This window comes from Plectropomus leopardus, chromosome 9 (genome assembly GCF_026936395.1).
Source record: "Plectropomus leopardus strain MGB_pleo_1.0 chromosome 9, ASM2693639v1, whole genome shotgun sequence".
Classification (NCBI taxonomy): Eukaryota; Metazoa; Chordata; class Actinopteri; order Perciformes; family Serranidae; genus Plectropomus; species Plectropomus leopardus.
The window spans coordinates 92306-109125 of record NC_142184.1 but is presented as its reverse complement, the minus strand read 5'-3'; the positions used below and the strand labels follow the sequence as shown (position 1 = coordinate 109125).

The window sequence follows — 16820 nt, the reverse complement described above, 5'->3', positions numbered from 1 at the left end:
CTGATGTCACCTGATTTCTGCTGATTTGACCTGATTTCACTTTCTCTGCTGATGTCACCTGATTTCTTTGCTGATTTTAGGTGTTTGTTTCTTTGCTTCTGTGTTTTCTATTGATTGTGCAGTTTCTTCACTTCCTGTCATCCTGACTGATTATTGATCAGAGCTGAGTTCACAGTAGGAGAAATCTTGTTATTGAGTTTGTCAGCAGCCGACCCCCCCACCGACTGATCACTGATCACGTTATTGATCCTATTGACATCTCACCTGTTTCTATGTTCCGATAATAATTAGTGCCTTGAAATAAGCCCCGCCCCCTCCTACCTGTCACAGTGACATCACCAGGAAGAGTTTTTTTTATGTGTCTGTTTGTGTGGTGTGATTTCTCTCCTGTGAATAAAGAGGAATGGAGAATCAGCTGTGACCTTTCCCTTGTCCTCTAAAGTTTGACCCTCAAAATTCGGAGTCTGACCTTTGACCTTAGAAATTTAAACTCTAAACTTTGACAGAAAAGTGTGATGACATCACAGAGACACTCATAGAGACACGATATTCAACAGGTTTAATATAAAAACATAAACTAGATTCTTTCGGGTTTAACGCCACCTGTCGTCTCTGAGGACGGACGCCGACCATCAAATCCATTAAAGACGCTCAATCTGTTTCGATGTCCCACAGCCAAAGGTCAAAGGTTAGCTGCTTCTCAGTTTAACAGTTCACGCTGCTTTTCATCTTCTGTTCACTTCTTCTTCCTCACCACCGTCCAGCCGTCCTCTTCTTCTTCACCAGGAGCAGCAGGAGCAGCAGGAGGCGGGTCCATCCTGCTGACTGACGGCACCGAGGGTTCACACTCCATCACCTGAACGCAGGATGACATCATCACTCTGTGACCTCATGGGACCTGGACAGCTGTGAGTGAGGTGAGACGTACCTGTGTGTCATCATCACTGTCTTCACCAGACGGTGTAGGCGGAGCCATGACCTTTGCCCTCTGACCCTTCTTCGATGTCAAAGTGATGATGGTTTGTCTGAGCTGCTGCAGCTCCCCCTGCTGCCAGAGACCAAACACCTGCATCAGTCCGTCACACACCTGAGAGCACAGGTAAGCACAGTCCATTCATCTGCCAATCTGACATTCATCCACATACTTTACTATGATGTTTTTGACATTGTATACTATGACCTGTCTCTACGAGCAATAATGTCTCGTTTTCAGCCCGTTTTTCGACATGTTGAAATTGGACATTTTTCACCATACTATACGGTGGCATTTTCTGTCATTTTTTCGACAAACCAATGCAAAAAAAAGTCAATTTTTGAAAAATGGAAAAAAAGAGCTGAAAACAAAATATAGATTACAGAAGCACGTCATAGTATTCAATGTGGAAGTAAAGGCCAAAAACGTCATTATATAGCATGCAGGAAATAAGACAAGCCATACTAAATTATATCGAAAAATTAATAATTTTAAAATATCAAAAAAAGTCTGAAATACACGTACCCTGTAGAAACACGTCATAGTATTCAATTCTGAAAAAAGGCCAAAGAACGTCATAATATAGCATGTCAAAGGAATTGTCAAAACCACCATACTGTAGTATGACAAGAATGTCAGATTTTGACATGCTGAATAAACACTTTGTTGCAGAAAGTTGCAGAAACGGCCAAAAACACCATAAAATAGCATGTCCAAAAAATGACCGAAAATTCAAGGCTATAGTATGGCAAAAATGTCAAAATGTGGCACGTTCCGAAAACAGCTAAAAACACTTTAAAACCACCTAAAATAGCTCGCTGAGACACGCCATAGCAAAGAAAGTTGCAAAAACGTCCAAAAACACCATAAAATAGCATGTCCAAAAAATGACCGAAGATGCAAGGCTATAGTATGGCAAAAATGTCAAAATATGGCACGTTCCAAAAACAGCTAAAAACACTTTAAAACCACCTAAAATAGCTCGCTGAGACACGCCATAGCAAAGAAAGTGTCTAAAATGGCCAAAAACACGGAAATATAGCATGTCCAAAACATGACCGAAGATGCAAGGCTATAGTATGGCAAAAATGTCAAAATATGGCACGTTCCAAAAACAGCTAAAAACACTTTAAAACCACCTAAAATAGCTCGCTGAGACACGCCATAGCAAAGAAAGTGTCTAAAATGGCCAAAAACACGGAAATATAGCATGTCCAAAACATGACCGAAGATGCAAGGCTATAGTATGGCAAAAATGTCAAAATATGGCACGTTCCAAAAACAGCTAACAACACTTTAAAACCACCTAACATAGCGTGCTGAGACACGCCATAGCAAAGAAAGTTGCAAAAATGGCCAAAAACACCATAAAATAGCATGTCCAAAAAATGACCGAAAATGCAAGGCTATAGTATGGCAATAATGTCAAAATGTGGCACGTTCCGAAAATAGCTAAAAACACTTTAAAACCACCTAAAATAGCGTGCTGAGACACGCCATAGCAAAGAAAGTTGCAAAAACGGTCCAAAACACAAAGATATAGCATGTCCAAAAAATTACAGAAAATGCAAGGCTATAGTATGGCAAAAATGTCAAAATATGGCACGTTCCAAAAACAGCTAACAACACTTTAAAACCACCTAACATAGCGTGCTGAGACACGCCATAGCAAAGAAAGTGTCTAAAATGGCCAAAAACACCATAAAATAGCATGTCCAAAAAATGACCGAAGATGCAAGGCTATAGTATGGCAAAAATGTCAAAATATGGCACGTTCCAAAAACAGCTAAAAACACTTTAAAACCACCTAACATAGCATGCTGAGACACGCCATAGCAAAGAAAGTTGCAAAAACGGCCAAAAACACAATAATATAGTGTTACGTGCCAGGCAGGGGCACAGTGTGGTATGTGTGTTTTTCTCCCTCCTCTTTTGTGTTTTTTGTAGGTGCTAATGACCTGAGTGTTTCCTGTGCAGAGGGTCAGGATGCTCACTGGTTCCCTCCTCTCCGACCTGGCCAATCATCCATCAGTCGGGTTTTCAAAATGGATGTCCTACAAAGTGCCGGTCTCTCTTTTTTGACCTTTTTGTTCTGCGCCTGAGCTGGCTGTGTGCTTTTCTGACCATAACTGTGTTTTTGCATTTGGTGATAGGTATGTGATGAGAGGTTGTTGACGTCAGGTAAGTTGGGGGTACTCGTTACATTTTCACACACTCAGAAAATCGCTGTTAGACACACTAGGCTAAGTGGTTGTTGCTATCCCCTGTGTTTGTTCCTGAAAGCGGTTTTTTTAAAGAAGGGCAAAAAGTTTTAGTTTCTAGTTTGTTTTCCGAGGTAGTGGTTCAGTAAGGCCCAGTTTTTTTGTATTCAGTTACTTTCTTTGGCACAACCATCTTTTGCCGTGCTCTCTCACATTTTTAAGAAAATATTGTTTGGTCACAAATAAATTACTTTTATATCCACTTCAAGTCTGGCTCGTCTTTCATGGTTGTTGTGTTATCGTCCCTTTTCTATGAAGGGAACGTAACATGAAGCATATAAAAAAAGTGACACAAAATACAAGGGAACAGTCTGGCAAAAATGTCAAAATATGACACATCACGAAATGAGCTGGAAACACTTTAAAACCGCAAAAAAAAGCCTACTGAGAAACGCCATAGCAAAGAAAGCTGCAAAAATGGCCCAAAACACACAGATATAGCATGTCCAAAAAATGACCGAAATTGCAAGGCTATAGTATGGCAAAAATGTCAAAATATGGCACGTTCCAAAAACAGCTAAAAACACTTTCAAACCACCTAAAATAGCGTGCTGACACACGCCATAGCAAAGAAAGTTGCAAAAATGGCCAAAACCACAGAAATATAGCATGTCCAAAACATGACCGAAGATGCAAGGCTATAGTATGGCAAAAATGTCAAAATATGGCACATTCCAAAAACAGCTAAAAACACTTTAAAACCACCTAACATAGCGTGCTGAGACACGCCATAGCAAAGAAAGTTGCAAAAATGGCCAAAAACACCATAAAAAAGCATGTTCAAAAAATGACCAAAGATGCAAGGCTATAGTATGGCAAAAATGTCAAAATATGGCACGTTCCAAAAACAGCTAAAAACACTTTAAAACCACCTAAAATAGCGTGCTGACACACGCCATAGCAAAGAAAGTTGCAAAAACAGCCAAAAACACAGAAATATAGTATGTCCAAAAAATGACCGAAGATGCAAGGCTATAGTATGGCAAAAATGTCAAAATATGGCACGTTCCAAAAACAGCTAAAAACACTTTAAAACCACCTAACATAGCGTGCTGAGACACGCCATAGCAAAGTAAGTTGCAAAAACGTCCAAAAACACCATAAAATAGCATGTCCAAAAAATGACCGAAGATGCAAGGCTATAGTATGGCAAAAATGTCAAAATATGGCACATTCCAAAAACAGCTAAAAACACTTTAAAACCACCTAACATAACGTGCTGAGACACGCCATAGCAAAGAAAGTTGCAAAGACGGTCCAAAACACAAAGATATAGCATGTCCAAAAAATGACCAAAGATGCAAGGCTATAGTATGGCAAAAATGTCAAAATATGGCACGTTCCGAAAACAGCTAAAAACACTTTAAACCCACCTAAAATAGCGTGCTGACACACGCCATAGCAAAGAAAGTTGCAAAAATAGCCAAAAACACCAAAAATTGCATGTCCAAAAAATGACAGAAAATGCAAGGCTATAGTATGGCAAAAATGTCAAAATGTGGCACGTTCCGAAAACAGCTAAAAACACTTTAAAACCACCTAAAATAGCGTGCTGAGACACGCCATAGCAAAGAAAGTTGCAAAAACGGCAAAAAACACAGAAATATAGTATGTCCAAAAAATGACCGAAGATGCAAGGCTATAGTATGGCAAAAATGTCAAAATATGGCACGTTCCGAAAACAGCTAAAAACACTTTAAACCCACCTAAAATAGCGTGCTGACACACGCCATAGCAAAGAAAGTTGCAAAAACGGCCAAAAACACAGAAATATAGCATGTCCAAAAAATGAGCGAAGATGCAAGGCTATAGTATGGCAAAAATGTCAAAATATGGCACGTTCCAAAAACAGCTAAAAACACTTTAAAACCACCTAAGATAGCGTGCTGAGACACGCCATAGCAAAGAAAGTTGCAAAAATGTCCAAAAACACCATAAAAAAGCATGTTCAAAACATGACCGAAGATGCAAGGCTATAGTATGGCAAAAATGTCAAAATATGGCACGTTCCAAAAACAGCTAAAAACACTTTAAAACCACCTAAAATAGCGTGCTGACACACGCCATAGCAAAGAAAGTTGCAAAGACGGTCCAAAACACAAAGATATAGCATGTCCAAAAAATGACCAAAGATGCAAGGCTATAGTATGGCAAAAATGTCAAAATATGGCACGTTCCGAAAACAGCTAAAAACACTTTAAACCCACCTAAAATAGCGTGCTGACACACGCCATAGCAAAGAAAGTTGCAAAAATAGCCAAAAACACCAAAAATTGCATGTCCAAAAAATGACAGAAAATGCAAGGCTATAGTATGGCAAAAATGTCAAAATGTGGCACGTTCCGAAAACAGCTAAAAACACTTTAAAACCACCTAAAATAGCGTGCTGAGACACGCCATAGCAAAGAAAGTTGCAAAAACAGCCAAAAACACAGAAATATAGTATGTCCAAAAAATGACCGAAGATGCAAGGCTATAGTATGGCAAAAATGTCAAAATATGGCACGTTCCGAAAACAGCTAAAAACACTTTAAAACCACCTAAAATAGCGTGCTGAGACACGCCATAGCAAAGAAAGTTGCAAAAACGGCAAAAAACACAGAAATATAGTATGTCCAAAAAATGACCGAAGATGCAAGGCTATAGTATGGCAAAAATGTCAAAATATGGCACATTCCAAAAACAGCTAAAAACACTTTAAAACCACCTAACATAACGTGCTGAGACACGCCATAGCAAAGAAAGTTGCAAAGACGGTCCAAAACACAAAGATATAGCATGTCCAAAAAATGACCGAAGATGCAAGGCTATAGTATGGCAAAAATGTCAAAATATGGCACGTTCCAAAAACAGCTAAAAACACTTTAAAACCACCTAACATAGCGTGCTGAGACACGCCATAGCAAAGAAAGTTGCAAAAATGTCCAAAAACACCATAAAATAGCATGTCCAAAAAATGACCGAAAATGCAAGGCTATAGTATGGCAAAAATGTCAAAATGTGGCACGTTCCGAAAACAGCTAAAAACACTTTAAAACCACCGAAAATAGCTCGCTGAGACACGCCATAGCAAAGAAAGTCTCTAAAATGGCCAAAACCACAGAAATATAGCATGTCCAAAAAATGACCGAAGATGCAAGGCTATAGTATGGCAAAAATGTCAAAATATGGCACGTTCCAAAAACAGCTAAAAACACTTTAAAACCACCTAACATAGCGTGCTGAGACACACCATAGCAAAGAAAGTTGCAAAAATGGCCAAAAACACCATAAAAAAGCATGTTCAAAAAATGACCGAAGATGCAAGGCTATAGTATGGCAAAAATGTCAAAATATGGCACGTTCCAAAAACAGCTAAAAACACTTTAAAACCACCTAACATAGCGTGCTAAGACACGCCATAGCAAAGTAAGTTGCAAAAACGTCCAAAAACACCATAAAATAGCATGTCCAAAAAATGACCGAAGATGCAAGGCTATAGTATGGCAAAAATGTCAAAATATGGCACATTCCAAAAACAGCTAAAAACACTTTAAAACCACCTAACATAACGTGCTGAGACACGCCATAGCAAAGAAAGTTGCAAAAACGGTCCAAAACACAAAGATATAGCATGTCCAAAACATGACCGAAGATGCAAGGCTATAGTATGGCAAAAATGTCAAAATATGGCACGTTCCAAAAACAGCTAACAACACTTTAAAACCACCTAACATAGCGTGCTGAGACACGCCATAGCAAAGAAAGTTGCAAAAATGGCCAAAAACACCATAAAATAGCATGTCCATAAAATGACCGAAGATGCAAGGCTATAGTATGGCAAAAATGTCAAAATATGGCACATTCGAAAAACAGCTAAAAACACTTTAAAACCACCTAACATAGCGTGCTGACACACGCCATAGCAAAGAAAGTTGCAAAAATGGCCAAAAACACCATAAAAAAGCATGTTCAAAAAATGACCGAAGATGCAAGGCTATAGTATGGCAAAAATGTCAAAATATGGCACATTCCAAAAACAGCTAAAAACACTTTAAAACCACCTAACATAGCGTGCTAAGACACGCCATAGCAAAGTAAGTTGCAAAAATGGCCAAAAACACCATAAAATAGCATGTCCAAAAAATGACCGAAGATGCAAGGCTATAGTATGGCAAAAATGTCAAAATATGGCACGTTCCAAAAACAGCTAAAAACACTTTAAAACCACCTAAAATAGCGTGCTGACACACGCCATAGCAAAGAAAGTTGCAAAAACAGCCAAAAACACAGAAATATAGTATGTCCAAAAAATGACCGAAGATGCAAGGCTATAGTATGGCAAAAATGTCAAAATATGGCACATTCCAAAAACAGCTAAAAACACTTTAAAACCACCTAACATAACGTGCTGAGACACGCCATAGCAAAGAAAGTTGCAAAGACGGTCCAAAACACAAAGATATAGCATGTCCAAAAAATGACCGAAGATGCAAGGCTATAGTATGGCAAAAATGTCAAAATATGGCACGTTCCGAAAACAGCTAAAAACACTTTAAACCCACCTAAAATAGCGTGCTGACACACGCCATAGCAAAGAAAGTTGCAAAAATAGCCAAAAACACCAAAAATTGCATGTCCAAAAAATGACAGAAAATGCAAGGCTATAGTATGGCAAAAATGTCAAAATGTGGCACGTTCCGAAAACAGCTAAAAACACTTTAAAACCACCTAAAATAGCGTGCTGAGACACGCCATAGCAAAGAAAGTTGCAAAAAACGGCAAAAAACACAGAAATATAGTATGTCCAAAAAATGACCGAAGATGCAAGGCTATAGTATGGCAAAAATGTCAAAATATGGCACGTTCCGAAAACAGCTAAAAACACTTTAAACCCACCTAAAATAGCGTGCTGACACACGCCATAGCAAAGAAAGTTGCAAAAACGGCCAAAAACACAGAAATATAGCATGTCCAAAAAATGAGCGAAGATGCAAGGCTATAGTATGGCAAAAATGTCAAAATATGGCACGTTCCAAAAACAGCTAAAAACACTTTAAAACCACCTAAAATAGCGTGCTGAGACACGCCATAGCAAAGAAAGTTGCAAAAATGTCCAAAAACACCATAAAAAAGCATGTTCAAAACATGACCGAAGATGCAAGGCTATAGTATGGCAAAAATGTCAAAATATGGCACGTTCCAAAAACAGCTAAAAACACTTTAAAACCACCTAAAATAGCGTGCTGACACACGCCATAGCAAAGAAAGTTGCAAAAACAGCCAAAAACACCATAAAAAAGCATGTCCAAAAAATGACCGAAGATGCAAGGCTATAGTATGGCAAAAATGTCAAAATATGGCACATTCCAAAAACAGCTAAAAACACTTTAAAACCACCTAACATAGCGTGCTGAGACACGCCATAGCAAAGAAAGTTGCAAAAACGGTCCAAAACACAAAGATATAGCGTGTCCAAAAAATGACCGAAGATGCAAGGCTATAGTATGGCAAAAATGTCAAAATATGGCACGTTCCAAAAACAGCTAAAAACACTTTAAAACCACCTAACATAGCGTGCTGAGACACGCCATAGCAAAGAAAGTTGCAAAAATGTCCAAAAACACCATAAAATAGCATGTCCAAAAAATGACCGAAGATGCAAGGCTATAGTATGGCAAAAATGTCAAAATATGGCACGTTCCAAAAACAGCTAAAAACACTTTAAAACCACCTAACATAGCGTGCTGAGACACACCATAGCAAAGAAAGTTGCAAAAATGGCCAAAAACACCATAAAAAAGCATGTTCAAAAAATGACCGAAGATGCAAGGCTATAGTATGGCAAAAATGTCAAAATATGGCACGTTCCAAAAACAGCTAAAAACACTTTAAAACCACCTAACATAGCGTGCTAAGACACGCCATAGCAAAGTAAGTTGCAAAAGCGTCCAAAAACACCATAAAATAGCATGTCCAAAAATGACCGAAGATGCAAGGCTATAGTATGGCAAAAATGTCAAAATATGGCACGTTACAAAAACAGCTAAAAACACTTTCAAACCACCTAAAATAGCGTGCTGAGACACGCCATAGCAAAGAAAGCTGCAAAAACGGCCAAAAACACAAAGATATAGCATGTCCAAAAAATGACCGAAGATGCAAGGCTATAGTATGGCAAAAATGTCAAAATATGGCACATTCCAAAAACAGCTAAAAACACTTTAAAACCACCTAACATAGCGTGCTGAGACACGCCATAGCAAAGAAAGTTGCAAAAACGGTCCAAAACACAAAGATATAGCATGTCCAAAACATGACCGAAGATGCAAGGCTATAGTATGGCAAAAATGTCAAAATATGGCACGTTCAAAAACAGCTAACAACACTTTAAAACCACCTAACATAGCGTGCTGAGACACGCCATAGCAAAGAAAGTTGCAAAATGGCCAAAAACACCATAAAATAGCATGTCCAAAAAATGACCCGAAGATGCAAGGCTATAGTATGGCAAAAATGTCAAAATATGGCACGTTCCAAAAACAGCTAAAAACACTTTAAAACCACCTAAAATAGCGTGCTGAGACACGCCATAGCAAAAAAAGTTGAAAAAACGGCCAAAACCACAGAAATATAGCATGTCCAAAAAATGACCGAAGATGCAAGGCTATAGTATGGCAAAAATGTCAAAATATGGCACGTTCCAAAAACAGCTAAAAACACTTTAAAACCACCTAACATAGCGTGCTGAGACACACCATAGCAAAGAAAGTTGCAAAAATGGCCAAAAACACCATAAAAAAGCATGTTCAAAAAATGACCGAAGATGCAAGGCTATAGTATGGCAAAAATGTCAAAATATGGCACGTTCCAAAAACAGCTAAAAACACTTTAAAACCACCTAACATAGCGTGCTAAGACACGCCATAGCAAAAGTAAGTTGCAAAAGCGTCCAAAAACACCATAAAATAGCATGTCCAAAAATGACCGAAGATGCAAGGCTATAGTATGGCAAAATGTCAAAATATGGCACATTCCAAAAACAGCTAAAAACACTTTAAAACCACCTAACATAACGTGCTGAGACACGCCATAGCAAAGAAAGTTGCAAAAACGGTCCAAAACACAAAGATATAGCATGTCCAAAACATGACCGAAGATGCAAGGCTATAGTATGGCAAAAATGTAAAAATATGGCACGTTCCAAAAACAGCTAACAACACTTTAAAACCACCTAACATAGCGTGCTGAGACACGCCATAGCAAAGAAAGTTGCAAAAATGGCCAAAAACACCATAAAATAGCATGTCCATAAAATGACCGAAGATGCAATGCTATAGTATGGCAAAAATGTCAAAATATGGCACATTCGAAAAACAGCTAAAAACACTTTAAAACCACCTAACATAGCGTGCTGACACACGCCATAGCAAAGAAAGTTGCAAAAATGGCCAAAAACACCATAAAAAAGCATGTTCAAAAAATGACCGAAGATGCAAGGCTATAGTATGGCAAAAATGTCAAAATATGGCACATTCCAAAAACAGCTAAAAACACTTTAAAACCACCTAACATAGCGTGCTAAGACACGCCATAGCAAAGTAAGTTGCAAAAACAGCCAAAAACACAGAAATATAGTATGTCCAAAAAATGACCGAAGATGCAAGGCTATAGTATGGCAAAAATGTCAAAATATGGCACATTCCAAAAACAGCTAAAAACACTTTAAAACCACCTAACATAACGTGCTGAGACACGCCATAGCAAAGAAAGTTGCAAAGACGGTCCAAAACACAAAGATATAGCATGTCCAAAAAATGACCGAAGATGCAAGGCTATAGTATGGCAAAAATGTCAAAATATGGCACGTTCCAAAAACAGCTAAAAACACTTTAAAACCACCTAACATAGCGTGCTGACACACGCCATAGCAAAGAAAGTTGCAAAAATAGCCAAAAACACCAAAAATTGCATGTCCAAAAAATGACAGAAAATGCAAGGCTATAGTATGGCAAAAATGTCAAAATATGGCACGTTCCAAAAACAGCTAAAAACACTTTAAAACCACCTAAAATAGCGTGCTGAGACACGCCATAGCAAAAAAAGTTGAAAAAACGGCCAAAACCACAGAAATATAGCATGTCCAAAAAATGACCGAAGATGCAAGGCTATAGTATGGCAAAAATGTCAAAATATGGCACGTTCCAAAAACAGCTAAAAACACTTTAAAACCACCTAACATAGCGTGCTGAGACACACCATAGCAAAGAAAGTTGCAAAAATGGCCAAAAACACCATAAAAAAGCATGTTCAAAAAATGACCGAAGATGCAAGGCTATAGTATGGCAAAAATGTCAAAATATGGCACGTTCCAAAAACAGCTAAAAACACTTTAAAACCACCTAACATAGCGTGCTAAGACACGCCATAGCAAAGTAAGTTGCAAAAACGTCCAAAAACACCATAAAATAGCATGTCCAAAAAATGACCGAAGATGCAAGGCTATAGTATGGCAAAAATGTCAAAATATGGCACATTCCAAAAACAGCTAAAAACACTTTAAAACCACCTAACATAACGTGCTGAGACACGCCATAGCAAAGAAAGTTGCAAAAACGGTCAAAAACACAAAGATATAGCATGTCCAAAAATGACCGAAGATGCAAGGCTATAGTATGGCAAAAATGTCAAAATATGGCACATTCAAAAACAGCTAAAAACACTTTAAAACCACCTAACATAACGTGCTGAGACACGCCATAGCAAAGAAAGTTGCAAAAACGGTCCAAAACACAAAGATATAGCATGTCCAAAACATGACCGAAGATGCAAGGCTATAGTATGGCAAAAATGTCAAAATATGGCACGTTCCAAAAACAGCTAACAACACTTTAAAACCACCTAACATAGCGTGCTGAGACACGCCATAGCAAAGAAAGTTGCAAAAATGGCCAAAAACACCATAAAATAGCATGTCCAAAAAATGACCGAAGATGCAAGGCTATAGTATGGCAAAAATGTCAAAATATGGCACGTTCCAAAAACAGCTAAAAACACTTTAAAACCACCTAAAATAGCGTGCTGAGACACGCCATAGCAAAAAAAGTTGAAAAAACGGCCAAAACCACAGAAATATAGCATGTCCAAAAAATGACCGAAGATGCAAGGCTATAGTATGGCAAAAATGTCAAAATATGGCACGTTCCAAAACAGCTAAAAACACTTTAAAACCACCTAACATAGCGTGCTGAGACACACCATAGCAAAGAAAGTTGCAAAATGGCCAAAAACACCATAAAAAAGCATGTTCAAAAATGACCGAAGATGCAAGGCTATAGTATGGCAAAAATGTCAAAATATGGCACGTTCCAAAAACAGCTAAAAACACTTTAAAACCACCTAACATAGCGTGCTAAGACACGCCATAGCAAAGTAAGTTGCAAAAACGTCCAAAAACACCATAAAATAGCATGTCCAAAAAATGACCGAAGATGCAAGGCTATAGTATGGCAAAAATGTCAAAATATGGCACATTCCAAAAACAGCTAAAAACACTTTAAAACCACCTAACATAACGTGCTGAGACACGCCATAGCAAAGAAAGTTGCAAAGACGGTCCAAAACACAAAGATATAGCATGTCCAAAACATGACCGAAGATGCAAGGCTATAGTATGGCAAAAATGTAAAAATATGGCACGTTCCAAAAACAGCTAACAACACTTTAAAACCACCTAACATAGCGTGCTGAGACACGCCATAGCAAAGAAAAGTTGCAAAATGGCCAAAACACCATAAAATAGCATGTCCATAAAATGACCGAAGATGCAATGCTATAGTATGGCAAAAATGTCAAAATATGGCACATTCAAAAACAGCTAAAAACACTTTAAAACCACCTAACATAAGCGTGCTGACACACGCCATAGCAAAGAAAGTTGCAAAAATGGCCAAAAACACCATAAAAAAGCATGTTCAAAAAATGACCGAAGATGCAAGGCTATAGTATGGCAAAAATGTCAAAATATGGCACATTCCAAAAACAGCTAAAAACACTTTAAAACCACCTAACATAGCGTGCTAAGACACGCCATAGCAAAGTAAGTTGCAAAAACAGCCAAAAACACAGAAATATAGTATGTCCAAAAAATGACCGAAGATGCAAGGCTATAGTATGGCAAAAATGTCAAAATATGGCACATTCCAAAAACAGCTAAAAACACTTTAAAACCACCTAACATAACGTGCTGAGACACGCCATAGCAAAGAAAGTTGCAAAGACGGTCCAAAACACAAAGATATAGCATGTCCAAAAAATGACCGAAGATGCAAGGCTATAGTATGGCAAAAATGTCAAAATATGGCACGTTCCAAAAACAGCTAAAAACACTTTAAAACCACCTAACATAGCGTGCTGACACACGCCATAGCAAAGAAAGTTGCAAAAATAGCCAAAAACACCAAAAATTACATGTCCAAAAATGACAGAAAATGCAAGGCTATAGTATGGCAAAATGTCAAAATATGGCACGTTCAAAAACAGCTAAAAACACTTTAAAACCACCTAAAATAGCGTGCTGAGACACGCCATAGCAAAAAACTTGAAAAACGGCCAAAAACCACAGAAATATAGCATGTCCAAAAAATGACCGAAGATGCAAGGCTATAGTATGGCAAAAATGTCAAAATATGGCACGTTCCAAAAACAGCTAAAAACACTTTAAAACCACCTAACATAGCGTGCTGAGACACACCATAGCAAAGAAAGTTGCAAAAATGGCCAAAAACACCATAAAAAAGCATGTTCAAAAAATGACCGAAGATGCAAGGCTATAGTATGGCAAAAATGTCAAAATATGGCACGTTCCAAAAACAGCTAAAAACACTTTAAAACCACCTAACATAGCATGCTAAGACACGCCATAGCAAAGTAAGTTGCAAAAACGTCCAAAAACACCATAAAATAGCATGTCCAAAAAATGACCGAAGATGCAAGGCTATAGTATGGCAAAAATGTCAAAATATGGCACATTCCAAAAACAGCTAAAAACACTTTAAAACCACCTAACATAACGTGCTGAGACACGCCATAGCAAAGAAAGTTGCAAAACGGGTCCAAAACACAAAGATATAGCATGTCCAAAAAATGACCGAAGATGCAAGGCTATAGTATGGCAAAAATGTCAAAATATGGCACATTCCAAAAACAGCTAAAAACACTTTAAAACCACCTAACATAACGTGCTGAGACACGCCATAGCAAAGAAAGTTGCAAAAACGGTCCAAAACACAAAGATATAGCATGTCCAAAACATGACCGAAGATGCAAGGCTATAGTATGGCAAAAATGTCAAAATATGGCACGTTCCAAAAACAGCTAACAACACTTTAAAACCACCTAACATAGCGTGCTGAGACACGCCATAGCAAAGAAAGTTGCAAAAATGGCCAAAAACACCATAAAATAGCATGTCCAAAAAATGACCGAAGATGCAAGGCTATAGTATGGCAAAAATGTCAAAATATGGCACATTCCAAAAACAGCTAAAAACACTTTAAAACCACCTAACATAGCGTGCTGACACACGCCATAGCAAAGAAAGTTGCAAAAATAGCCAAAAACACCAAAAATTGCATGTCCAAAAAATGACAGAAAATGCAAGGCTATAGTATGGCAAAAATGTCAAAATATGGCACGTTCCAAAAACAGCTAAAAACACTTTAAAACCACCTAAAATAGCGTGCTGAGACACGCCATAGCAAAAAAAGTTGCAAAAACGGCCAAAACCACAGAAATATAGCATGTCCAAAAAATGACCGAAGATGCAAGGCTATAGTATGGCAAAAATGTCAAAATATGGCATGTTCTAAAAACAGCTAAAAACACTTTAAAACCACCTAACATAGCGTGCTAAGACACGCCATAGCAAAGTAAGTTGCAAAAACGTCCAAAAACACCATAAAATAGCATGTCCAAAAAATGACCGAAGATGCAAGGCTATAGTATGGCAAAAATGTCAAAATATGGCACATTCCAAAAACAGCTAAAAACACTTTAAAACCACCTAACATAACGTGCTGAGACACGCCATAGCAAAGAAAGTTGCAAAAACGGTCCAAAACACAAAGATATAGCATGTCCAAAACATGACCGAAGATGCAAGGCTATAGTATGGCAAAAATGTCAAAATATGGCACGTTCCAAAAACAGCTAACAACACTTTAAAACCACCTAACATAGCGTGCTGAGACACGCCATAGCAAAGAAAGTTGCAAAAATGGCCAAAAACACCATAAAATAGCATGTCCAAAAAATGACCGAAGATGCAAGGCTATAGTATGGCAAAAATGTCAAAATATGGCACATTCCAAAAACAGCTAAAAACACTTTAAAACCACCTAACATAACGTGCTGAGACACGCCATAGCAAAGAAAGTTGCAAAAACGGTCCAAAACACAAAGATATAGCATGTCCAAAACATGACCGAAGATGCAAGGCTATAGTATGGCAAAAATGTCAAAATATGGCACGTTCCAAAAACAGCTAACAACACTTTAAAACCACCTAACATAGCGTGCTGAGACACGCCATAGCAAAGAAAGTTGCAAAAATGGCCAAAAACACCATAAAATAGCATGTCCAAAAAATGACCGAAGATGCAAGGCTATAGTATGGCAAAAATGTCAAAATATGGCACATTCCAAAAACAGCTAAAAACACTTTAAAACCACCTAACATAGCGTGCTGACACACGCCATAGCAAAGAAAGTTGCAAAAATGGCCAAAAACACCATAAAAAAGCATGTTCAAAAAATGACCGAAGATGCAAGGCTATAGTATGGCAAAAATGTCAAAATATGGCACATTCCAAAAACAGCTAAAAACACTTTAAAACCACCTAACATAGCGTGCTAAGACACGCCATAGCAAAGTAAGTTGCAAAAATGGCCAAAAACACCATAAAATAGCATGTCCAAAAAATGACCGAAGATGCAAGGCTATAGTATGGCAAAAATGTCAAAATATGGCACGTTCCAAAAACAGCTAAAAACACTTTAAAACCACCTAAAATAGCGTGCTGACACACGCCATAGCAAAGAAAGTTGCAAAAACAGCCAAAAACACAGAAATATACCATGTCCAAAAAATGACCGAAGATGCAAGGCTATAGTATGGCAAAAATGTCAAAATATGGCACATTCAAAAACAGCTAAAACACTTTAAAACCACCTAACATAACGTGCTGAGACACGCCATAGCAAAGAAAGTTGCAAAGACGGTCCAAAACACAAAGATATAGCATGTCCAAAAAATGACCGAAGATGCAAGGCTATAGTATGGCAAAAATGTCAAAATATGGCACGTTCCAAAAACAGCTAAAAACACTTTAAAACCACCTAACATAGCGTGCTGACACACGCCATAGCAAAGAAAGTTGCAAAAATAGCCAAAAACACCAAAAATTGCATGTCCAAAAAATGACAGAAAATGCAAGGCTATAGTATGGCAAAAATGTCAAAATATGGCACGTTCCAAAAACAGCTAAAAACACTTTAAAACCACCTAAAATAGCGTGCTGAGACACGCCATAGCAAAAAAACTTGAA

General features: G+C 38.0%; 1 protein-coding gene across 1 annotated transcript in view; it reads right to left on the bottom strand.

The window, feature by feature from the left end:
- Nucleotides 1-542: 542 nt before the first annotated feature.
- tsr2 (TSR2 ribosome maturation factor) overlaps nucleotides 543-16820 on the bottom strand; it is a 37635-nt gene continuing 21357 nt past the window's right edge. Inside the window, exons 4-5 of the mRNA XM_088081505.1 lie at nucleotides 929-1087; nucleotides 543-856 (exon numbers count right to left, since the gene is read on the bottom strand). Of these exons, the coding sequence (XP_087937631.1) occupies nucleotides 737-856; nucleotides 929-1087 (279 nt within the window). The 3' untranslated portion in view covers nucleotides 543-736. The remainder of the gene's footprint in view (nucleotides 857-928; nucleotides 1088-16820) is intronic.